The sequence below is a fragment of the Rattus norvegicus genome, chromosome 9 (assembly GCF_021556685.1).
Source record: "Rattus norvegicus strain SHRSP/BbbUtx chromosome 9, alternate assembly SHRSP_T2T, whole genome shotgun sequence".
NCBI lineage: Eukaryota > Metazoa > Chordata > Mammalia > Rodentia > Muridae > Rattus > Rattus norvegicus.
The window spans coordinates 55,716,813-55,743,004 of NC_141542.1; the positions used below are offsets into that span (position 1 = coordinate 55,716,813).

General features: G+C 43.3%; 1 protein-coding gene across 4 annotated transcripts in view; it reads right to left on the bottom strand.

Annotated features, from left to right (window-relative positions):
* Positions 1-26,192, bottom strand: part of Aff3 (ALF transcription elongation factor 3) — a 494,860-nt gene that overhangs the window by 149,570 nt on the left and 319,098 nt on the right. For all 4 annotated transcript variants that reach the window (NM_001413892.1, XM_087566657.1, XM_087566656.1 and 1 more), the window contains 2 exon segments: positions 9,506-9,542; positions 21,265-21,345. In NM_001413892.1, coding sequence (NP_001400821.1) covers positions 9,506-9,542; positions 21,265-21,345 — 118 coding nt within the window.

A 26,192-nucleotide genomic window follows, 5' to 3' on the forward strand; every position in this document is an offset into this window, starting at 1 on the left:
AAACAATTTTGAGGAAGGAAAAGTCAGTCTCACACACGCAGCTCAGATTTAACTAGGCTGCGTGTCTGTATTGTGCCACAATACTCAGGAGAGGCAGATACTCAGTCCAAATTCCATTCATTAAGGAGAGGAAAAAAAAAAAAAAAAACCCACAGCACCTACATCCATACCAACCTGACTAGTTGGCGCTCGACCCAGGCAAATGTGTTCAGATAAAAGCAAACTCGACAGACTGTGGCTTGCTCTAACACCCTGAGTTTTACATTAAATTGGGTCTTCTGGGCAGAACTGTGGTATGCTCATTTAGGAGATAGATAAGGTCTGGTCAACGGGCCTGCATGCTGGAAAAATAACCTAATTTAGCCCATTCCAGAATCATATTCCCAGAACAACCGCCATTCCTGCAACAATCCCAAGATATAATCGTTATGTAAAACAAAATTAAATGGAGGTTTAATTCCTATATACGTGGACTCTCCTCCCTCCCCCAAGTTGGAGGAATGGGTTACTCTTCCCAGGGAGGAGCTGTCAACAGTTACACTAAGGCACCACCACAGTGGAGGCTGTCAGACAGGCTCAGCAGTACTAGACAGCAAACATATCCAACAGTTCCTGTCAGGTAAACAAAGGAATCATTATTAGATAAAGGAAGACCTCATTTGGGCGTCTCTATGGATGTTTTACCTTGACCAATAATCCTGCCAAGGAGCCAGGCTGGGAGGACCCGCGCTGGGTTGCACATGGGGTCTGGGGCTGGAGGTGTTGTGGGCTGGCTTCAGCATGGGCACACAGCCGAAGCTCATTATCTCTCCTCTTAGCAGCACTGATGTTGTGGCAACAGGGCAAACAGAAGAGGTTGGATGCATAGGAGGGAGAGCACGGGGCCAAATGGGACAAGTGCGGGAGCAATCTGATAGTGGGTGCTCTCCGAGACTCTGAAGGGAGTGGCACTTTCTGGGGAGAAGTGAGGCTGGATTCAGATGCGGATTGTGGTTTCTTTTCCTTTTTCTTTTATATTGTCTTTCAAAGGGGAAAAACCCTCAAGCAAATTAAACCCCCAACATCTTTGAAAATTGAGGTGACGCAACTTCTGAAGTTCATTTGAAACGTTCAGGGCGTGAGCTATCTGAGAATCATCACGGCTTCACCAGGCCTCCAGGGAAAAGCCACAAGGGGCGATCAGAAAGCCTCAGGACCAAGAGTTTGCAGGTGGCTGTCTGCGCCCACAGAGTGCACTCTTGGGAGTCACCTTACATTAGTTCTAGGATGTCACCACTCTCTTTTGGGGCTGTGGGGGTGGAATCTGCATTGCTCCTTAAAAAGTAAGGCAGAAGAGGTACAGGATGGCCATTTTGCCTATGGGAATAGAATTCCAGAGAGGAAAGGAGGAAAGGAACCACAGAAGGCATCATACAGATATCTGTGAAAATGCATATAGATTATGCAAATGTATATAAGGATATTAATCTATGCTTTTTACCTCTCTCTCTAGTGTGTGTGTGTGTGTGTGTGTGCCCCATGAGGGTAGGGCATTCATAGCAGGTATGTGTGAAGACCATCGCTGGGATTTGTTTCTCTTCTATCATCTAGGATCTATCATAGATCTCAGGCATTGAGTACAGGTCACCAGGCTTGGTAAGAAGCACTTTTATTCACTGAGTATCTATCTATCTATCTATCTATCTATCTATCTATCTATCTATCTATCTATCTATTACCTATAGATAATCTCTCTACGCATCTATGAGCTATAACCTCCATATATCTACAATCTATTACCTATAGATTATATCTATAATCTCTATGCATCTACTATCTATATAATCTAATATCTAGCAATTATGCATAGACAATATCTATATATCTCATTATTATCTACAATCTCTATGTATCCATAATCTTCCTATTGCCTATAGATCATCTATACCAATAGATAATCTCTATGTATCGATCTATTATCTATAATTTATCTATCTAATCAATATAATGCCTATGTATGTCTCTCTAGATAACCTCTCTATGTATCCATTATCTATAATCTCTCTATTATCTAGATTATTCATATCTATATATAATCTATGTAACTATTATCTCTAGATAACATATTGTCTACAGATAATATTTATATATCTGTCTTTTATCTATAGATAATCTATTACGTATAGATTATCTACCTATCATCTCTGTATCCTTTCCATTTTCTCCCTTCCTTCTGCATCTATCCATTGATCCACCTATCCACCATATATGTGTGTGTATGACATACATGTTTTAGTGTCACATATGTCTCCGGAAGCCCAACCACTATCACGGAAGTAGAAGATGCGTGAGCCGAGCGCAGCTCAGAACCTGGAAGGTGCCGTCACTATGGAGTTGAATAGAGTTAGAGGCACGAAACAGATCGATCACCCTGCAGGTCATTTAAAACATTATAAAGCTTCCTTTATAAGTGATTACACATCCTGAGGGCTCCTGTGTGCCTGGTATTTTACCTCATGGAGGTAAAGATAAAAAAAAAAACAAAACAAAACTGATTCCCATTCCTTTAAAGACACCCAGTGCCTTAAAGACACCCAGTGCCCTGCTGGGTGTCATGGGGACCGTCTTCCTGACAAAGATGAGTTTGGAAAGGGAATCAAATCGACCTGTGGAGTCCATGACTTTCTGTGTCCTGTTGTTGTTGTTCTGGTTTCATGTCTTGTCTTTTTATTTTTCAAACAAGGAGAACATGAAGCTGGGTGGAGAGGGAGGAAGGGGAGATCTGAGAGGACTGGGGGTGGGGGGGATTGAAAATGCTCAAAACACACTGTATAAAAAGTTTAAAAATAATGAAAAAGCACAATTTAAAGGAAACACTGGCAGGTGAGCAGGTTCTAGCGAGACTGAGGAACTGTGCCTTGGTTTTGAATTTTTAACTGAAATGTTATCGAAATTACTAAAATACTAGAAAAGGTCCCCTTCCCTTCCCCTACAGATAGACATACAGTATGCTGAGTTTTCTCTCTCAGGAGGAAACCTGGCCATCTTGTGACATTTTCCCCAACTGTATCACCGGTAATTCATGTGCATGGCCAAAATGAGTTCGAGCAAAAAGTAGTAACTTCATCTGCTTCTGTTTTTAAATGTTAACCTCCAATTACTACTCTAAACAATGTATCCGCACTTTAGATAACATCTATTCTCATTAATGTAATAAACTGTCCCCCCCCATAATGTTCATTTATTCAGTTTTTACTTTTAGCATTTCTACTATGTATTTATGACTTTAATCATATTTAATCTTTAATTTCTCCCATTAAAAAAGAAGTCAAAGATTTATATGCTCTGAAGAGTAAACAGAGCACAATCTTCTATTTCTCGACTAATCTGCTTCTTTTAAGAATAATTATGAATTTTATTTAACGTACGTGGACGTTTCGCCTGCTTGCGCAACTGTGTGTCACAGGAGCTGTAGAGAACAATGTGCCAGCTCTCTTGGAAATGGATAAGGACAGGGGTTAGCTGCTGTGTGGGTGCTGGGAACCAAGCAGGCACTCCTAATGGCTGAGGAGCCTCAATCACAGGTCTTTTTCTCCCCTCCTTTCTCTCTCACCTCTAGGCAGCTATATCTTTTTTTTTTTATGCTGTCAAAATTTAAAATAGTCATATCTTATCAACCACAATCATTAATGAGCCATCATCATTAATATGAATTAAGGAATTAATTATTGGATTTGCTTTTAGGTCAATTAGAGAAATTACAAACCAATCATGAGCACTTAGAGCCTAATACAAGTAATAGATAATAATCAACAGGGCAGTGAGGGCTGACCCATGCAGAAGGAGGCCAACGCTCCCGCATTTATACCAAATGCTCTCACTCTTGCAGTCCACTGCTCCATGGGTTCAGTTTTCTTAGTAAAGGCCAGGCCAATCTTCCTTAAAAGGTTGCTAAACAGTATGTGAATCTAATGCACATAAAATGCATATGTAAGTGATTTGTGTATGGAAAAAAGTTTTTAAAAATTAAAAGGAACTATGGAAACACCTTCCAGGTGGGTTAGTAACAAAGTAGTCTAGGGCCTTCTGAATGCCTTCTGAGCGCCTCCGGTGAGTTCTGTCCTCTTTCCTGCCTTTCTGTGAGCTAGCTAGAAAGAAGATTCCAGTTCAACCTTCCTGTTCATTTCTGGATAGAAGTGCCACCAGGTACACGTTCCTTAGTCACTGCAGTTTCTCACTTTATATGGATGGAACTGTACTATAATACTGTCCTCTGAGACTTGCTGCTGACACTCAGGAGCAGGCTTCCACACTCAGCCACCAGCTTTGGTACTGGCAGCATTCTGCCACAGAGGTACACAGTGAGCTTCTGACCAGACTGCTTGTGATGGACATTAAGACTTTTATTTTTTGTGAATGATACGTTGGCAAACAGTTATGGACACTGTTCCTCATGAGGACCTTTTGTGGGAGTTTCTTTCCTGTTCTGGACTGGTAAATCCAAATTTACAGCCCTTCGAATATCGAAGTGTGGAATGAGATCTCACTGCAATGTCTGCCTGTCTTTGAGAACTAACGAGACCGCAAACTTTGTACTGACTCTTCTGTGTTATTTCTTGATGTTCAGCTTTTATTCAGTGCCTTGCATTGTCCCAATACAAATGGTGAATTTTTAAACATGGTAAGCACAGATTATAAGTCTAAAAGAATAGGATAAAACATCCCGGTGTAAGCCTTTTACTCTCGTTCTGGTATTTCTGACTGAACGATGTTTCTGCCATTTGAAAAAAATGAGAGAGGCCAATAGTTTCCTTTGAAGTTCTCATACTCACCGGAAATACCAACAAGAAACCTTATTACTATCTTCTAAAAGCATATAGTTTTACTGGCCTCTTAAAAGTACTTGAGGTGATTTCTATACATGGCAGAGGAAATTTCATTCCAAGTGTTCTTTCTCATTCCAAGTATTTGGCAACAGACCCACAGTGTTAGCTTCAGAGAGACTCCAGTTCCTATGGACTCATGGTCTGTCCCCCACCTTCTGCTAGTTTCATTCCTTAGCTCTGTTTTCAATACTGGTACGGCAAGGTTCAGTCTTCGTTCTTCTTCATGTAAGGACTTACTCATCTTTTCTACTCATCTTTTGCTCTATTGTATAAATTCGAGGCTCAACTTGCCAACTTCCATATGTGTGAAAGTTTGAACTCTGATTGGCATTGTACTGAATCTACAAGTTCACTGTGTAAGGAATGCTCACCTGTACCTTCTAATGCCCGTACGTCACGCTAGGTCGTCTGTAATATTTCTCAATAGTTTGTTAAAACCTCTTATTAATTCTGATAATTCATCTGTGGGGGTTTTCAGTGTTCTATCAATAAACTGATGGCCACATCACTCCGGGGAAACCAGTTCTGGGATTTCCATTCTAACGAACACCTTTCCCCTTTCTTAGTTTCTGGCTGTGATCAAGGATTCTGTCACACTGGGTCCCTTTGAACTGGTCCCTTTGTCAAAGCTTTAGAAGATAAGAACAGAATCTGATAAATATTCTTCCTTCCACCCTTGGGTAACGTTCCTGGGAATGAGTTGGTCTTTCATTCTCAACTTAAAAGACATTTTTCCCCTGAATTACATATATTGAATTTTATCATGTATTTTCTCAATATATTGGATTAAATGTATTTTCTTCTCATAATTACCACGGTGAATTACATTAGTATTTGAACAGAATCTGGAAATACTGGGACAAAAAGGATTTCTTAATTTTATACTTTGAAATGTATTTTATACTTTGCTAGATTTAATTAGCAGACATAGTCTTAGGATGCTTGTGCACCGAGATCATTAAGAATCAGTTTACAAGTTTTCTTTCTTGTATGGATCTTATAAAGTTTTGATACCACAGTTATGCTGGTCCTATCGAGTAGGGAATGTCTGCCCTTCCTACAAGGCTCTCTGAAAGTGGGTGGTGCCAGGTCAGAATTACTTCTTCCTGTGTTTGGTGGAATTCTTGGTAGAAAGCAGCCAGCTTTACCATGTGCAAAATGATTTTACTTTTAAAATGACTGAGCCATTTTCTAAATGAACAGTTGTAGGCAGAACTGCTCAGACTAGTTGTGTAAATTTTTTATATAAAAATATATAATTTTCAAAACTAGACAATTATAATATAAACATATGCCATGATATGCCTTCGAGTTTTGCCTTCGGTTTTTGAAATAAAATATTTAATTTGAATATCTGTGAATAGCCGAATGAGGGAGCCAGGAAGGTGCTAAGTCTCTGATCTGGGATTCCACGGGGCCGTGAGCTGGCATGGAACTCTGGTCCTCTGCACCAGTGGCACCCAGCCTTGACTGTGAAACTCTCTCTCTGCCCACCTAGATTTTCAATTGATATTGTGTTGCCTCAGCTAACTGCAGCTAGACGTCCACTGTCTGCTGATTTCCACCGCTGCACTTGTGAGATCAGCTTGGGTCTTTCTTTCTTACAGACAAAATCTATTCAAGGGTGCTTAATCTTTCCCTCTTCCACATCTGCCTTCTTTCCATTTTCCTTGTCATCCACCTTTGGGTTAGCATTCCAGCTGGGCAATTCTCAGCCGCCATGTCCTTCACCGCGGACCCTTCCCTCCCCCAGTTTTGGGAATTCCAGTGAGGTGTTGTGGTAGACTTTTCAGCTTCCTCCCTGGGCTTCTTAACTTCCATGGTCTACTTTCTGCTTTTGGCCTTCCAAGGCTGCATTCTTCATAATTTCTTACGCTCAGTTTTCTCTTTTCTCAAGATTTATTCATTTATGTATATGAGCACTCTATTTTATTTGCATGTACGCCTACATGACAGAAGAGGACATCAGATCCCACTACAGATGGTCGTGAGCCACCATGTAGTTGCTGGGAATTGAACTCAGGACCTCTGGAAGAGCAGCCAACGCTCTTAACTGCTGAGACACCTCCCCAGGCCCAAGTTCAGAGTTCTGATTCATTAGTGTTTTTTTTTTTCTTTCTCAACAATGTTCAGTCTGATATTAAACCTGCCCAAGGAAAATTTAATTTCTATTCTTTTAACTTATAGAAATGTGACTTAACATTTCTTCTTTTGCTCTCTACCCTACTTTCTATCTTTTCTTTCATTTCTGTAAGTCAGCTCACATGATAGCCATTGTAATTCGAATGTCAGAATTCTGCTTTTATTCAATCTGTGTACAGTTTCTTTTTTTCCTTTTACATAAAGTGTTTTTTAAACTGTGTAGAACTAATTTTTTGTGGGGGTGGGGTGAGGTGGGGTGGGGGGGATGCTATTTAGTTTGAGGTTTACTTTTTGACCTTTTTTCTGGTGTTCCCTAGCAATTGGACCTTGGTGCTGATTTTCTGAATTTTTGTTTTACTTAGCCTTCTGTGATCTTTCCCATCTGTGCATCAGAAAAGCAATGAGGGGTTCTGTTGTATATGCCTGATTTGGGGCTTCAACCACTGCTTATTGGTTTCACCCATTTCCTAATGTTTTACTTTATTGATCATAGTTTTAACTCTCAAGGTCATTTATTCAGCAACCACTTGCTTTTCAGTGAACTGTTTGCTTTCTTCAATGAACACATCGATTCCAGGTCTTCCTTCAGACTGCTGAACTTGCAACTCTGATCTGAAGGGCACTGATCTCCGAGGCCATGGCTCCTCTCAGTGCTCACTGCTGTTCACTGGTTTGATCAGCAGGGAGATCAACTCTAGGGTCCATTTCTGCATCAGGACACTGACAGAGTTTTCTAGAACACCCATGACTTGCAGGGAAAGAAGGGCTGATGTACAAGAGGACAGGGTTGTTGCCTAGAACTTTACAAGAGAAGAGGGGCCCACGGGTGAGCCGAGAGCCCAATACCCTTTTTGTCCCCTAAGGAAAGTAGGGGACTTTACTTCAGGTGGGCAGAATATTTTGCCTAATCGACTTGCAGAGAAAAGTTGCCCCCTTTCCCATTACAGAATTAAGCCCATTTCTCGAATCTGGCATCGTCTTAGACTCTACTGTTTCTGTCTTGGAGAGCTAGTCAACTGTTCATCTTTAAAGCAAACATTACTGTGGTTTGGGTTTTCTGAGCTTTTCGAAAGGAAAGTGAAATGGGAAGTTTTATGGGTGGCTAGCTCAGATGGGGAACTTAGGACGGCACGTGTGGAATAGCCCAGGTGTCCATCATAACTGTCCATGTCTGTTCTGCTGTGTTTCCATGGAGACCCAGAGCCCACCCAGGGGCTCCCAAGGGCTCTTTCCCCATTCTGACACATACTTCCTGTTGATACTTTTTCTGTGTGAGTTATAATTTGGCTGCTCAGGCTGTTTGTCAGCAGGGGCCCATCTCTCTGTTCACGAAGTGTCATTCTTTCCTGTACTTAGGGTGGCTGCTGATTTAGTAGCATCAGAATCCTTGAGTGAGGATTCCAAAGGGGAGGGGAGGAAGTAAGGACAGTTCGCCAATCTGAACAGGCATTCTCCCAACTTATAAAACACGGGCATACACCATGTGTTTTCAAGTGTGATATACGGTGGCATATTTAACATCTTAATATTACAGAGCAGAGGCTTATTAAACATTGAGTGACTTGTCACAGGAGAAACCGTACTAGTCCCCACAGGTACCTGTGTCCCAGAAAGCCCTAAAGGGGATGGGATATGATACCATGTGCCACGGTACCACTGTTGCCCCAAGCAACCATTTCTACCTGTGCATGAATTTTATGGTGCCTCCCAGTACAATGGATGGACATCTTTTTTCTCAAGCTCTGCCCCACAGATGTCCAGTGGATGAGTCTTAGTTCCACAGACACACTCAGGAGCTCCAAGTGATTTTTATCTTCCTACAGAGCTTTGTAAGCAACAAGGGGCTCACTGGCTGCTCATGAAACACCCACAACCAGTCCTCACGAGCTTGCCTTTAGGACACAAGCAGGACAGCGTATGCATTTTTAATACCCCAGACAACATTAATACCAATCTGTAGGGCCAAGGAAGAGAATGAAAATGCCCTCAGAGTGCTCCTGTCTTTGAAGGCAGAACCCACGTGCTTCATTAGTCGTTGGTTCAATAAGGAGGCTACTTCCAGTCCAGTCTAGTCTGCCTATTTCTGGAAGAAGGCACAGTATATTTAGCAAGGGTGCACTTCCTTCAGAGTCTAAGGTCACTTACCTCAGACTTCTGAGCAGATTTCGTTGTCTATTCATTTTCTTCTAACTTAGACACGCTGTTGCTTGCTGTTTGATTTGTTTCTCTCTTGTAAACCAAGGACTGGCAGAGCCTTGTGCCCATTTCTTTAAGGATCACTTTGAAATGCACTATTCTATGTTTTTGGCCTCTCCCCGAAACATCCACACTCAGGGCCATCTTAGTGAATATTTAGGCTGTGCCCCCGGAGCAACCACTCTCCTCAATTCAGTCTGTTCCCTCACTGTGGTGCTTCTCTGAAACCTACTGTTCATGCTCCCCTCCCCCAACTCAGACAGAGATAGAGAGATGTCAGAAAGGGACAGAGGCATTCTTACTTGGATTACTGTGTCCAGAGGATACAAGTTGTGAGTCCTGAAAAGACAAGAAATATCCAGTGAGTGCCAAAGCTGAATACACGATCTAGGTCCATTACTGATCTACTTTACTCGTTACAGAGAGCCAAGTCTCCACTCGTGTCTCCAGCCACTCTCGAGAAACATTTACACGAATATGCTGGTCTGGGAACACAGTCGACAATCTCAGTCATTTTCCATGAGTGAAGTTTTGTTATGCTTCATCGAGGTGATAATTCACATAATGCAAAACAAACATTTGGAAACAAAAAGGCCCAGACGGCTTAGAGTACGGTGTGTCGGTGTCATACAACCACCACTTCTGCCCAGGTGCAACACATTTCCATCACGCAAATGTAAAGCAGCTTCTCTCAGGCCACTCTCCATTGTCCCCTAATCCCCTAGCAGCCACCAACTTTCATCTGTTCTCAGATTTTTTTTTAAATTGGATATTTTTTATTTACATTTCAAATGTTATTCCCTTTCCTGGTTTCCCATCCATAAGCCCCCTATCCTCTCCCCTCCCCCTTCTTCTATAAAGGTGTTCTCCCTCCCCAGCCACCCCTCCTTCTTCCCTCTCTGCCCTGACATTCCCCTGTACTGGGGGGGAGGGGTCCAGCCTTGGCAGGACCAAGGGCTTCTCCCATTGGTGCCCAACAAGGCCATCCTCTGCTACATATGTAGCTGGAGCCATGGGTCTGTCCATGTGTACTCTTTGGATGGTGATTTAGTTCCTGGGAGCCCTGGTTGGTTGGTATTGTTATTCTTATAGGGTTACAAGCCCCTTCAGCTCCTTCAATCCTTTCTCTAACTCCTCCAGTGGGGACCCAGTTCTCAGTTCAATGGTTTGCTGCTAGCATTCACTTCTGTATTTGTCACTCTCTGGCTGAGCCTTTCAGGAGACAGAGGTCAGGCTCCTCTCAGATGTTTTTTTTTTTTTTATTTTTTATTTTTTGTTGTTGTTGTTTTTGTTTTTTTAATTCCCCTGCACATCTCATGTACATGGAGTCACACAGTGTGTGAGCTTTCGAGCCTGTCTTCTTCAGTTAGAATGCCACACTGGAAGTACTTTTTGGTTGGAGCTGGTATCAAGTATCCATTTCTTCCCTCCCTTTCTCCAACCTTCACCCCCACCCCACCCACCTTTCTTCTTCCCTTCTTTCTTTGGCAAGGTCTCACTATACAGCCTACAACTGGCCTAGAACTCACAACTCTCCTAACTTAGAATTTCAAGGGCTGGTGTGTGCTACTGTTGCAGGGTACTTGGTCACACTGTGAACTCTGAGATTGTGTTGTTTACTGTGAAAACCTCTTTCTAGTTGGGGTGTGTCTCAGACTTAGCACACACCTCTAAACCCTCTGGCTGGAATGCACACACACCCTTAGTACACACACCCTTAGCACACACATCTTTAATCCCTAGCAGTGAAGGTAAAGTTAGTTTGAACACGGAAGCAGCCATGTTTGAAAGCCATGTTTGAAAGTGATGTCTAATTGAGTGGCAGACTAGACAGAACAGGATATACCCAACTCTCACAAGAAGATAGGGGAAAGGCGGGACTTCTGGAGGAGCAGTACAGAGAGAGAAGGAGAGTTTTACAGAGACAGGGTGCAGAGAGAAAAGCTAGACCCAGGGGAAGACATCATGAGAATGAGATGGAGCCAGCAGATTAGAACGGACTGCCAAAGTTAGTGTGAGGCCAAGCAGAGCAATGAAGTCAGAGGCCAAGAGAGAATCCAGACCGAGTCAGTTAGATTGGAGAAGAGTTGAGTTGAACCAGTCAGCCAAAGAACAGAAAGAATAAGAAAGGGTGCACTTGTTCAGCAGTAAGCCTCACAGGCTGAACACATCCCAGGCCTGGATAAGATTGTATGAAGGCTAGAAGCTTCCAGGGCCGGGCCTAGGTGAGCAGACAGAGGCAGTAAGCCTCGGAGATGACGATCACATCGGGCGAATAAAGTTATTTTAACAACATCGATTCATCTTTATGGATGACTACTATAGGATATATAAAAAGGTATTTTAAGCATCCACCTGCCGAAAGGTGTGTACGGTGTCTATATCTGTGAGCCATACTGCTTTTGACATGCGTATACTGGACCATATAAAGCTCCTGCTTGAACCCTGTTCTGTCCATACCTAGAGGTATGACTTGGGGTCTTCCATAACTACGGTTTTGGGAAGCACTTAGACCATTTCCTGTAGTGGAGCCATTTCCCTGCCAGCACTTGTAATTCTCAATTGATTTTGAATCAATCTGATTTGATTTGAATTGATTCAATTCACCACACGGGCCGTCTTTGTGTGAGCCAAGTGGTAGTTCTTTGTGCTTTTTTATTTGCATTTGCCTACAAATGTCAGGCATTTCTCCATGTGGGAGATGGATATTTTCATTTTTGAAGAAATACCCACTCAGGCAATTCATTTTAATGTAATTGTCCACCTTTTTGTTATTCTGTTGAAAGGTTCCTCATGCAGTTGGTTCTGTGCCCCTATCAGATAAACGGTCTGCCAATAATTCCCCATTTTCTAGTCTTTTTCTTATTACTGATAATGTTCTCTGATGCACAGAACTCTTACATTTTATTATATTTATTTAACTTTCCTTCTGTGGCTCATACATTAGGGATTGCAACATTAGTCTGTCACCTAGCCCAAGGTTAAGAAGAGTCAACCCTGTGTTTTCTATATAATATTTATGGTTTTCTTTTCCAGACTGAGTCACGAATACGTTGCATTAATGCCTTTGAACCTAACTCATTTGGCTCTCAACATGCCCCACCACTAATATACAGATGAGGCCTCCAGGCTCATCCTGACTGGATGCGCTCTACTGAGCAATAATGGTCACCTCACTGTGATGGACATAAAGATTATTATATATAACCATTTACCTGCAAGGGCATAAATCCAGCATTACTCTGTATGTTAGATTGAGTTACTACTCAGGTAAATATAGATTGAATCAGATTGTATTTGTATTAAAATGGAAATGTGTACTTCTGTCTTGAGAACTGTATTTTTCTTTCTTTGAAAAACTGGTTCTTTTTTCTTAACATAAAATGTAAGAGTGGTCCTGGAGAGATGGCTCAGCGGTTAAGAGCACTGACTGTTCTTCCAGAGTTCCTGAGTTCAAATCCCAGCAACCCCATAGTGGCTCACAATCATTTGTAATGGGATCCGATGCCCTCTTCGCCTGTGTCTGAAAACAGCTACAGTGTACTTATAATTAATTAATAAATAAATCTTTAAAAATGTAAGAGTGAGTTTCAGAAGATTAAACTGAGGTGGTAAGAATGTAATTAAAATGTGAAGCAATACCAAGGATCTAAAATTCCTATATAATTCTGATATGTAGAAAAAAAATCTAGTGAAATGGAATTAACTACTATGGCATCACTTGATGTGTCTCTACAAAATTTTGCCTAGTAATGCAGTTGCTACAGGGGAGGGGAGTCATTCAATCAGACTGGTGAGATGCAAACCCAAGTAATAAATGTCTATTTTAGGAAGGCACTTCTCTGGAACAGCATGGAGTAAGCCAGTCTGTTGGGTAGGAGCTGGGTAGCCTGTGACGTGCCCAGGAGCCTAAGGAACCTTTCCTAGTAACCATGCGCTATTTACCTTTGGAAGAGCAACACTGAAACTCAATTTTTGAGAAACCATTGTGTGGAGATGAAACAAATATACTGCTCTTTAAGCCATGGGCAGAAGCCTAATCTGCAAAATGACTTTGGCCTACTTTGGATAGATTCTGAAATTAAAAAAAAAAACAAAAAACAACAAACTTTATTTGTGGACACACAGTTAAGGACTCCAGATGGGTTGGTGTACTTTCCCAATTAATTTAGAGTCTATACATGGGCTCCAGTTTGCTTTAGCTTCAATTTGCAGACAACATTTCGAGCCTCCGTTAGCTTCTCTGTGCTGTGTGTAGGCAGTGGCTCTAGGCGTGGGTGGTGAAGCTCGAGGTCGATGGACAAGGATGGTAACTGGCATGGATTTCGGGACTCAGCTCCTCCTTCTAAAAACAGCAGTAAGGGCTTTCCCGACTGTCCACGCGCGTGGGAATAAAATGTCTGTGTGCTGGCTGATACAGTCTCCAACTCACGGGACAACTACTGGCATCCACTCAGGGTGAGCTCAGAGCTGACCTGAATCTTCACTTCTACATCTTAGAGGACAAAAATTTAGGTGGAAAGCCCTCCGAGTAATGACTTACTATTTTGCTTTGCGTGGGGAGAGGTAGAGAAGCAGAATATGCTTACAATAATTGCTAGTAAAAAAAATATACTAAAACACCGCAGAAGCGTTCGGTAGAAAAGACAGGAACGAACCCAGACTCTATTCCTTATTGTGCTGACGTCTTCTGGCTGCTGCACAGAGCACCAGATGTTAGCTCAAAAGACACTAACTCATTAGACTCCAATATTCCCAGGCTGCCGTTCTCTGGGTAAAAATGATATTTCTGTATTCTCTAATTCCCCCCTCCCCTGCCCACCATGTGTGTGAGTGTGTGTAGGTCAGATAACGATTTCCGGGAGTCTGCTCTCACTTTTCAGCCTTGTTTGAGACAGGATTTCTCTTGCTTGGGTCTCTGCACCACATATACGGGCTAGCTGGCCTGAGGGTTTCCAGCTGCCTAGCCTTGTCTCCTTTTCCTGTCTTTCGGTAGGAATGCTGGAGTTTCAGACGCTTGATACGGCTCTGGCTTTTTATGGAGATTTAATCTCAGGAGCCCCGGCTTGCAGGGCAAGCCCTTTTACCTAGAGCCATCTGTCTGTCCCTCACCATCATTCTTAACGGACATCATCCTGCATGTCATTAGTCTGTTCTTGCAGGCATTAGCTTCGTCAAGACACAAGGACCTGCTGCCCTCTGTGTAGTTAGCTGTGAAATCCCAGAGGCCTCCACAATGTGCGGTTTGCTCTTTCTTCACAAAGCCAGTGCCAGGCTCGGTCAGGGCAGAGGGAGATCACTACTTTCTCCCAAGGGTCCCAAAGTAAAGATGGAAACATTTTTGTGTCCACGCCAACTACCCAGACACCAACAAGCTGTAGCTTCTACTTCAAAGGGTGTCTCTCCCCTCGAGGTTATCTTCTGCTAGCAGCTGCCTGGGGAAACCGGCCCTTGCTGGGTATCGCCGTCCTCACAGTCTTCTCCACTGTCAGGCCACTTCAGGGATGTGCCAGTGAGTCCAGAAGTCAAGGTGGGGGTGTGCACAAGTGACCCTGACCAGCTGAAAGTAATGCCAAAGGCTGTGTGAGGCCTCAGCCAGTGCGCTCTGACCTACTTCCCTCTCAGGATATAGGTCTCACTGGCTTCTGGTTTCTGTAACTCAAGGATGACTCGCTCTCCAAGACCTTCCCTACTCCCAGGAGACTTTTTTTTTTTTTAATTTTCAAGTACAAGATTTTTAAAAAGAAAATTATATTAAGGTATGAACACACATATTGAAAAAAAGACAACTGGTAATGTCATAAAATCTTACTCTTATGACTGTTTTAATCCAAGCCCTGGCTCCATGATAATTAATAAAAGTTCAGAGAACCGGAAGAAACAAGTTGCTGTCATCCCAGATCGGGACATCCCTCAAATTTATGTCATGTTTCGGGGAGTCACACTCCAAACGTGCCATTCTGATGCTCTAGTGCACAACGGGGAGAATCAGCCCTGGTAACTTCAGAGAACGAGTTCACCTGGGACTCATTCTTAAGGTTCAACACCTAAAGTGTTAGTCGGCATCTTGGGGATTGCGATGCCCCTTAAACGTGGCATTTAACTCACAAATAAAACAAACTGTTATCAATTTCGCTCAAGATAGAAACAACCAGGCATGAGGTGTGCAGGAGAACCCTTCAATGAAGTGCTGGGATAGATATCACTTCTCACAAAAGGTATCATGTCATCCAAGTCAAGCGAAGCCACCTCCTCTCATGGACGCTGTGATGGTCAGTCTGAGATCTCAGCCTGATTGGGGTGAGCAGCAGCTAAGAGACAGCTGGCTGTGTCTTTGAGGCATTTCTGGGGGTCTTTAGATGAGGAGGCTTTGACTTATGGAAGGATTAATTCCTTCATAGATGAAGAACATGGTGGGATTACTAGAAGATGTTACAGTTCTAGAAGAAGGTAGTACTCACTCTAGTGAGGGCATATCTTTGTAAAACATTTCCTTTCTATCATTTTAAAAATGAAGTATCTGTGTGTGCGGCTTTGTGCATGTAAGTACAGGTGCCAACAGAAAATGAAGGAGGGGATGGGATGCCCTGGGGACGTGAGCTCTCTGACTTGGGAAGGCTTATTTCTGCATGAGCAGCAAGCACTCCCCACGGCCCTGCCGCCTGTCCAGCCCTTGGTGAGGTGGAGGGTACTTCGGCTTTGCTGGACTGTTGGAAGGTGGCTGTACTCATGTTTCTCCTTATGTGTCTATCAGCTCATTGCTGGGATTACCAAAAGCCAGAAATAAGAAATAACAGGCATTTTTCAGGTGGCTCCTGAAGCTAACTACCACAGGAAACTGCTCGATTTCAGCAGTCATTTTAATTTTCATAAAATATTATCTATCTATCTATCTATCTATCTATCTATCTATCTATCTACCTACCTACCTATCGTGTGTGTGTGTGTGTGTGTGTGTGTGTGTGTGTGTGTGCCTGTGCGTGCGTGTGGTGTGTTTGGGCATATTGCTAGGGCAGATGTGCTAAGGTCAGAGGTTAACTTGTACGAATCAGTTCCCTTCTACAATGTGAGTCTTGGGGTTAGAGCTGGGGTCCCCATTCTAGGCAGCAAATGCCTTTGCCTGCGGAGGCATCTTGCTGGCCCCAAGCAGTCTGTGTTGCTTCATTCTGTATCTACGAGGCTCACGTTGACGAAAGAGAATTTACAGTTAATTCAAGTGTTTCCTTTTGAAGTGATGTGAATCATGAAGCTTTCCTCCAAACTCCTTGGGAGTTGTGAGGCGAGCCAGCTACCCAGAGGAGATGTGGGATAAGGTTTCCAGCCCCAGGCACTTCCTTCCACACAAGCTAGTTCTCACTCTCCTTCTAGTGAATTAAGAAAATGGCAGCCGATTCTCATTTCAGGAATGGTGTTAGGATTCTACATAGAGCTTTGCAAAACCACTCAGCAAGAATAGCTCCAGATGCGGGCTGGTCCACCAGTCTTATCGCTCCTGACCACGTAAACGGCTCCCAAGACACCACTGGGTTTCGTTGTGCATCCCTACCTAGAACAGCAAGCATAGCACACCTTCCAGCTCTTCATTTGCATTTCGACTTATGAGATGGCTGCAGAATGAGGGGGGAGGGGATGGGCAGATTCATTTTTCTTCTCTCTTGGCTGAAGTACCTGGTAATGAATGGCAGCCAATTTACAGGAGAGGCATGCATTGTTTTCTTTACCAAATCCAATTACTTTTGAGATTTGAAGAATGGGGCAGAAATGCCGGGCGGTGTTTGTCTAGGGAACTGTGACTCCAAATCAAGTCCTCAGAGGACAGAAACAAAAGCCAAGTTCATTACCAACTGACTTTGCTTGGTATATATCTTTTAATACTCAGGCAAAATGAAGAAATGCTCAGAAGTGTTTAATTAAATTAGTGACACTAGAAGTTCAGTATGTGGAGTAAAATTGACTTTTCCTTTTGGGAGAGCAGATGACACCTTTAATCTTAATGAGGTCTTAATTCCATTGTTTACTAGGCATTTTGAAGATTTTTTTGCCCCTCAGATTCTATACACGGTTCTAGTTCAACAATCCAAACGTGAATAGTCTAATCAATCAGCGGCATTGTCCAGCTGTCAGGGTATTAGTTAGCTGAGATTGGGGCACAGAGAGAAGAGTCTTAGGACTGGTAGTCAGCAGAGCCAGTGCGGAAGCACCTGCCTCCCCGTGCCAGGCTGTGCACTACCCCAGCACCGCAGTCTACACTGCAGTACAGAAGCAGGAGAGTTCACTGCAAACACTAATAACTGCCTTTGTGGTAGGCAGAATCCTGCCACCCTCAAAATGCTGCTAGTGCCTGGAATATCCCACCTCACATGGGGAAAAGGCTGTGATAGATCTAATTCGGCTAGTGGTTCTGAAGGAGGAGTTATTGGGAGGATCAATATAATTTCAATATTCCTGATAAGACAAAGGAGGGTGCTAGAGGGAGTCAGAGAACACAAGATAATAAGGATCTTAGCAAGGGTCCTTCCAGAACCCAGCAAAGGAAGAAACCAAGTCATCCTTAGAGATTCCTTAAAGACTAGAGTCCTGCCCCGAGTCTGATTTCAGTCAGTGAACCTGACTTCAAGGCTCTGCCCCATCCCCCAGAGTGGTGAGAAATAACACATGTGTGTATCAATGCTTCAGCAAAAGCCGGAAGAGAAACAGACTCATCCCACCATAAGACACAATAATCATATATTTCAGGGAGGCCGTCTAAGAGGGGGTGTTCATAAGACCACTCACACTCCTGCAAGCAAAGTCTTTTACATGCTCAACTGAGAGGTGAGTGTCTCATGACCCCTACAGTGGTCCCAAAGAGGACAGTTTTCATTCATGTTTGGAATTCTCTGCCCTTTCAATACATAATGGTATTTTTTCAGTAAAAAAAAAAAGGTAACTTTTAGCTATTTGTTTTAAAATGTGGATTTTTCACAGGCGCGTCATCTTCTGTGAGGTCACTTGGAGCATGTTCATTTTGTTAACATACACGCGCTTTTTGTCTCATTCTTCCATGACCACTCCAAGCCCTGGAACCCACCATCCCATCCTTCGCTTCTGTAGGTCTGACCATGCTAGATTCTACACAGACTTAGAATCGTTAAGTGGTAATACTGTATTCGTCTTTTGGTTTTGACTTATTTCATTTAGCATGTGCGCTTACACATATATTTACACACACATGTGTAACATTCCACATAATAGACCTATATAAATGTACCATGTATGTAGTATGTGACATACATGTATACATATATATCATAGGTATGAATGATATGTAGCATACTATATCAGAAATACAACTGCAGTTAATATATTGACTTTATCATGCACTTAAAGTATGTGGAAGAAGGCAGATCTTTGTGCATGCGTGCGGTGCATGTGTGTATATTTTCCTGCAAACATATGTGCACATTGCATATGCCTGTCATGGTGTGCCCTTGGCAGTCAGGAGACTAAATTCTCTCTGTGGATCTTAGGGGATGATCTCAGGGAATCGGGCCTTGTCAGCAATCACCTTTTCCTGCTGAACCATTTTACTGGCTCATTCCAAAACATTTTCATTTGTGAATTATAATTCAATAATGCTATCAAAATAAAATTTTTGCATTGGTAGTTTGATATTCCAGTTTCACCTCAGGAGTTAAGGTCCTACTTGAGTATTTACATGGAGCAAAACGGAACCCATTTTGAGACAGTAACGGCAGATACCTTGGGATGAGCCTGCTCACACCGTAACTTCAGTCATAGATGTGTGTATTTAAGAAAGGAGTGTCTGATGATGTTATGGTTATAGATTCAAGTCAAATTATGCGTGGACCTGAATATAATGTGATAGTTTTTAATTTTCTTCTAAGTGTGTCAAGATGTCACTAGGAATAGATGTCACAGAAGCTGTTCAGCTCGAAGTCTGAGCGCTTCAAAGAGGTCTGGCTTAGAATCCCACCCATGGCGTGCGACTTCCTTTCTTAGGTGGTGTTAATGAAACCTGGGCTGTTCACTCTCTGATTCTTGACTGAAGAACTCTATAAACCTGTTTTTCTCTCTTCTTCCCACCCAAAACCTGTCTATTTTTGAGGCAGAGCATTACAATGTTAAGAAATGTGTGTGTGTGCACGCATGCATGCGTGCATGTCTGTGTATATGAATGTATGTGTGCATATAACTAACCAGTCAGGCCTAAAATAAATTCCAATGTTGACACACAGGGAACTTCAAATTCCCGGGAGAAAAATGGGCTAATGTGTGAACAGTGCTATAGTAATTTACTAGCCACTACAAAGAGGAAAGCTACTCCCACCAACCCACATTTCTTTAAAGCTAAAAACATATTAAAATTAGAATAGAGACCCTTGTTAGAATGTTGGAAAAGAGGATTTACTTCCCTTTGACAGAAAAATTTAATACTTCTCTCAGACAAAAGGCACATAAATAAAGTGAGAAAACGATTCCATTATATACACTAGACAAATGAGTAAGATAAAAGCGGTTACTACAAATCATTTTTATGAAGTGGCCATGGATGTGGATGGGCCATCCCCAAAGAGAAATAGCCATTGCTCAAGCTAGAGGTAATTGGGGAAATGCAAATTAAAATAAGGAGATATCAACTTTCCATCCATCGAGCAGGCATGATGATAAAGCCTTAGATAGTATTAATCATTGCCTGGGATTGCATAAAAAGAGTTCTTGAAACACAGCCAAGTGTGAATGTAGTTTCCAGTGGATCCATGTCATAACCCCCGCCCTTATTGGGGACAGTCAATGACGGGCACACAATGGGACATTCACAAAGAGTGCTAGTGGTCCTGGTGTTTGTAGTATAGTAACAGGTCATAAGCAGTCTGTCTACCAATGAGAGTAGAGTAAACAAAACAAGGCAAATCCACACTACCCAACACTGAGCTACTATGCAGTCACTCAGGTCCTCCAAGCACTTTTGCTAAGAGAAATGTAAGCAACTCTTAGGAGGCTGGGCTTGTGGCTCAGTGAGAGGCTGCAGATCTGAGGCTCCAGGTTTGAGTCTTTGCTTGAAAGAAAGAAAGGGGGGGGTATAGAGGGAAAGGAAGGGAGGGTCAGAGACAGAGAGAGAGAGAGAGAGAGAGAGAGAGAGAGAGAGAGAGAGAGGAGAAGAGAAGAGAGAGGCAGGCATATTTCTGTAGAAAACAGACTTGCTGGGAGTCTGTCAGTTTCCTGTTTTTCTTTCCTTCTACCTGTATAGTTTGATCTTTGATAGTGAGGACATAGTTACATGGCTGGGGGAGTCACGGAAAGCTTACTGGACTTTAAGTGTCTCTTGTGGCTTGAGTTTTTTGTTTGTTTGTTTGTTTTTGTTTTTTTTAAGATACAGACATCCTTTTTAAATCTTAGGAAACTGTATAATGTAAAATGACACCCAGGGAAGTTAAACATTACATGCCTTCAACTCAAAGGCATTCATTTTAAGATTAACCATTGAAAACAGCTTTCTGGGGGTGTTTGTGTGGACACCAGATCTCACTGAATGGGTGAAGAGATGGCAAGATGTTATTCAGTCTCACAAACACTCTGATCAGAGGTTCTCAACTGCTCATGACCCATTTGGAGGGTCAAGTGGCCCTATCCCGGGGGGCGCCTAAGACCATTGGAAAAGCACAGGTTGTTTTCCAATTGTTTCTGGAGATACATTATGATTCAGCGCAGTAGCAAAATGACAGCTATTAAAGTAGCAGTGGAACAACTTCATGGTTGTGGGGGCAGGGATCACCACAACATGAGGAACTGTATTGAAGGGTTGCAGTGTTAGAAAGGTTGAGAACCGACAACCTAGATAAAACAATTTGCAGGACACGGAAGTGTGTAAGGTCACAAGCTTGCTGCCCACCTCGATGAAGACATATACTAACTAGTTTACAAACCATTGGAGACCAGAGTCACGTGCTACTGGCAGAAAGGTTTACAGGGGCAGAGTCGATGAAGGGCCAATGTACCATCCGCAGTAAACATCTACACAAACACAGGGCACTCACTCTCCAGTGCTACACACGCTCACCTTATTTGGGAATGGGAACTTGCTTGGTTCCACCTTGGCAGGAGCTTGAATGGCGGAAAGTGGAGGAAGCCAGGTCATCTCCTAGAGGTGGGATTAAAAACAACATTTTCAAACAGAGTCTCGAAGTCAGCAGCACGCAGAGATAGCTCCAAGGGGGCATCAGAGTGACAGGGGTAGGGGGAATTCAAAAAGAAATTCGAAACTCATTTTCATGAACAATTCCAGGCTCTCCCCCCACACCTTTAAAGAGAGGGCTGTCCCATTCTCCACGCCACACAAACAGAGGCTGGAGCCATTACATGAGATTCACGGAATGCTTTGGAAGGCGTGCTTAAGACAGCTGAAATTGTAGTGCTCCTTGTAGGATGAATTGTCCAAACTGTTATAAAGAAGGGGTTCTCAGTCAGTTCCATCCATCGTTGCAGTCTTCAGAGGAAATGGGGTGTGGGTGGGGGATGACAGAAACCAGTCACATACGTGCCATATATAGAGAAATCGCACCACCAAATTCTACAAGCCAGTGATAGGAGCACAACCTGAGTCTGTGCACACTGATATGTCTCATGCTCGTTGATGGACACTGCCCCCTGAGCTATAGAAGAAGGGGGTCGTGTTGACCATTTAGTATTTTCCTTAACCAGTTTTTCTTTTTCTCCACTAGGGACTGTCTGATTACCCCTGAGGCCATCCTAATTACTCAGTAGCTTTATTTGCAAACAGTTCTTTATCCATCCAGTTTGGCCCATGTACTCTTTATGGGTCAAAGTAGATAAATACAGTATAAACTAATTACAATTTCTCCCACTTAAAAGTCAGTACAGCCAATATTTCTGTAAATTTGATACCTATCCCCACTCAGCTAACTGATACATGAGCTGACTTCTCTAAGAGCCTCCGGAAAGGTATAACCACTTGTAGGTCCACTGTACCCTTCGTTTTGCTTTCTTTGATCCAAATGGCCACAAAGGAGAAGGCACAGGTGGCAATACAGCCCTGAGATGCTGACTTCCAGTCCAGGACCTCTAGCTGGCGAGGACGCTCTTCGCCCTGGCTCTAGCCTGCCCCCTCGTCCATGTTCTTTGGACGCCACTTCCATGGTCTGTGACCCTCTTGGGCCTTTTGGTTCTCACGCTCTAACAATGGCCAATTCTTCTCTGTTATGTCTCCAACAACAACCAGAGTTCAGTGTCAGTGTTCTTTAAGACGAATCTGTGGGTCCTTAAGGCAATCGAGCAAACTGCCTTCCCTTTGTATGATCCCCATCTGCCCCTCGACCCTGCCCCTCTCCTCTTCCTGGGAACTAGATCCTGTCATCCTCCATTTAACTTTAACCTTTTCCCCTCCTTGGCTTCTTCCCTTAAGAAACCTTGATCTCTTCTTTACCTTCGTTATGTCTACATTTCATGCCAATAGTCACCTTTCCTTGACATTTTTAAAAAGTATCGTTTAATCATATTTTGCTGCAAACCACACATACACACACACATGCACACAAACACATACACACATACACACGTACACACACACACACATATATGCTCACACACACGCTCACACACACATGCACACACACATGTTCACATACACACATAGGCACACACACACACACACAGGCTCACACACACATGCACACACACATATATATATATGCTCACACACACGCTCACACACACATGCACACACACATGCACACAAACACATACACACATACACACGTACACACACACACACATATATGCTCACACACACGCTCACACACACATGCACACACACATGTTCACATACACACATAGGCACACACACACACACACGCAGGCTCACACACATGGGAGTCTATAGAGTGTTGTCATATGTACTTTAAGGATAGTGAAATAGATACTTGATGAACTAACTCACAACCCGCCTATCATGCACCTTTCAGGAGAACCATCTCTAATAAGCTACTTCCAGTGCACATTTCTTCAGGAAGCTCTGCCTTAAATATCCCAATTCCGTGGCATCACCACCTCCTCTCTTCCTCAGTCATTCCCTTCTTCCTGACTATTCCTTGAGTGTCTCATGTTCAACATACCTTCTACATCCCAGGGAAGCCTTTTTTAAATTACTGTGGCTTTAGAGATCATTGATGTATAGGCTACCCAAATGCATAGCCAGCATCAGTCTACTGAGTCCCTTAACATGGGCGCTCTCCAGTCAATTCTAACTCACCACTGGTTGTCTCTTCCCCACAAGCTATTCCTCCTCTGTGTTTTAGGTCCTGGTTACATGCACCAACATCTGTTAACTCTTCCAGCCAGAATCTTTGTAATCCTTATAGAAGCTTCTCTTTTGTCAGTCCAACAGCATCTTGCATTAATTAAGCATTTACAATAGAAAATGTTTTTGCATGATTTTTTTTTTCTTTTTTTTCCTTTTTCTTTTTTTCGGAGCTGGGGACCGAGCCCAGGGCCTTGCGCTTGCTAGGCAAGCGCTCTACCACTGAGCTAAATCCCCAACCCCGCATGATTTTTTTTTAGCACAATCTTCTACTAACTCCCAAAGGTAGGGATGATTACTTCTCCCTCTTACAGATGAGGAAACCAAGTCACAAACAGGCTAATGGACTGTTGAAGTCCATGCACGGCTTACCGCCTCTCAGTGCGTTTAAGACCTTCCAGGTTCTACCCAAGGCTCCCTGAGCTCTGGGCATCCATGGGCTGCCTCTCATCCACTCCCATTCCCCGCTTCCCAATGAAGCCTTCAGATGCCAAGCCTGAGGGTATTTTTCCTTCACCTTGGAAGATGCCCACTGAGCCCAAAGGCAGGGGCTGCTCCATTGGATGGGCGCAGTACTTAATATCAAGCCTGTGTGTTTGGGGGATTTTTGAGTGCACATCACAGTGGAGTATATAATTTCAGAGTCCCTGCCTTTCCTTTCTTTATGTTTCCTGAGCTACTAAGAAAATATGACATTATTTCATCCTGCTTAGTAACCTCCTGTTCTAGCAGTCCTCCTTCTGTATGGATGCCAGATGACTTGTCCTGAGTGACAAGCTAGCCAAGAAACCTCACTGCTCCAAACCTCTGTCACACGTGTGACAGAAGCACAATGATTATGACAACCACCGATGAGGAGGGTGCCTAACAGTTCGTGATAGTTCCATGCAAGTGGTCTCGTTCATGCCCACCCATCTAAGGTGACGCTACTGCACATTAGAGACAGGGGCGGTTCCGATGCTAAGGTCCTGGTCCCCAGTTGGTTCTTGATCTGTCAGTATTGTTGGGTGGAAGGAATAGGCAGGACTTCCGGGTCCCTGAAGGAAAAGAGACCGGTGAAAGGGAGAGAGAAGTTCGCCACGCTTTGGAGAAAGAAGAACCAAGCAGCCATGCGAGGTCTCGGGGAGGGGGAGGGTAGTGAGGGGGGCTGTGGCCACTTCTGTAGGCGGGTGGACAGGGAGTTTAGCAGGAACTAGATGTATCTTAACAACTAAAGTTTAAGGTTGGTGGGAGGTGTGGAGATAAGAATGTTGTTAAGTGCATCATCCTTTTCCAGGCAGGAGATAGTAGAGTCCAGCAATTGTGTCCAAAGGAAAGTTGAAAAGGAACAACTGTGTGTGTGTCTTTTATCTGTGGATTCGAGCGAAGCTGGGTGGTGGCTGGTAGAGGGGTTGTTCTGGAACATAGGTGGGATGGCAAAAGCTGCACACAACAGAGCGCCAAGATTTATCTACTCAATTGCTTCATCCACGTCACAGCCACAGCGTGGCCCCGTGTCGCCCCACATCAACTCTAGGATCTTATTCTCATTCCAGTACACTTGCCTTCGGAGCTCTAAGCCTCGCGTGTGAGAGCGACATAAAGGGACCCAAGCCAGTCCCACTCCACTTACTACCCTGTAATACGCACAGACGAGTGAGTCTCTTGGTTTACTAAGTGCCTGGCTTGGACGAGTGCCCGTTCCCAATGCTCTCATCAGCATCCGTGAGGGTTCTGTGCCTTTGCTCGTGTTCCCCTGATCCCAGTATCATGTGAGAGCCCCTTCCCCAGGCTCATTCAGAGCGCTGACTCCACCGACTCTCGGGATCTATTCTGTGTTACAGTGTTAAAAGTACACTCCTCAACCTATACCTAGGCTTCACCTCTCCTGATGCTTTCCTTCCATGCTGAATATATACACTCAGGAGACATTGACACCTTCTTTCAAGAGGTCCTGTGTTACTCAACAGAATTAACCAACGAGAATCCTAATAACCTTTCACCAGGATGCTTAGATACATTAAACTTAATACCTTAAAGAAGGGCTGCAAGTCTCTCTGAGGCAAAGGAGCTCTCTCTCTCTCTCTCTCTCTCTCTCTCTCTCTCTGTGTGTGTGTGTGTGTGTGTGTGTGTGTGTGTGTATGTGTGTGTGTGTGTTGGCTAGAGCATTTTCATAGTGAATCCTCCCTAGAAGGGAGTTGAGCTGAACATCCACATGTCAATGTAAACTTTCTTGCTAATACTGATTTAAGCACTGTTCTGCATTTCAATGGGATTTATCCATCTCACAAGTCTTACCAAGCACATAAATGAGGAGTGAAGGTGGACATCGTTGCACGGAACTCCCAAGGATATAGTAATTTCCAAAAACATGAATTTTTTTATGAACTATTTAAGTTTTCTAACATAATGCAAGTATAAAATGCTGTGTGTTATAACGTGCAACGGCTTTATGAGAAGTGCTTTGCATTTATTGAAACTATTCACTAAGGTAGTGTAAGAAACCCAGGGGCAGACCGACATCTCTATCTCTCTTCTCACTTCCTGGCTTAGCAAGCATAGTCATAGCTCGGTGCACTACAGTAATTTCAAGTTCTCAAGTTTAGTATCAGTTGGACCTCAGCTGTGGTATCTTGAAGCAGAGGGAATGGGAGCATCATTCCCCAATCAGGCCCAAAGATTAAATCAGATAA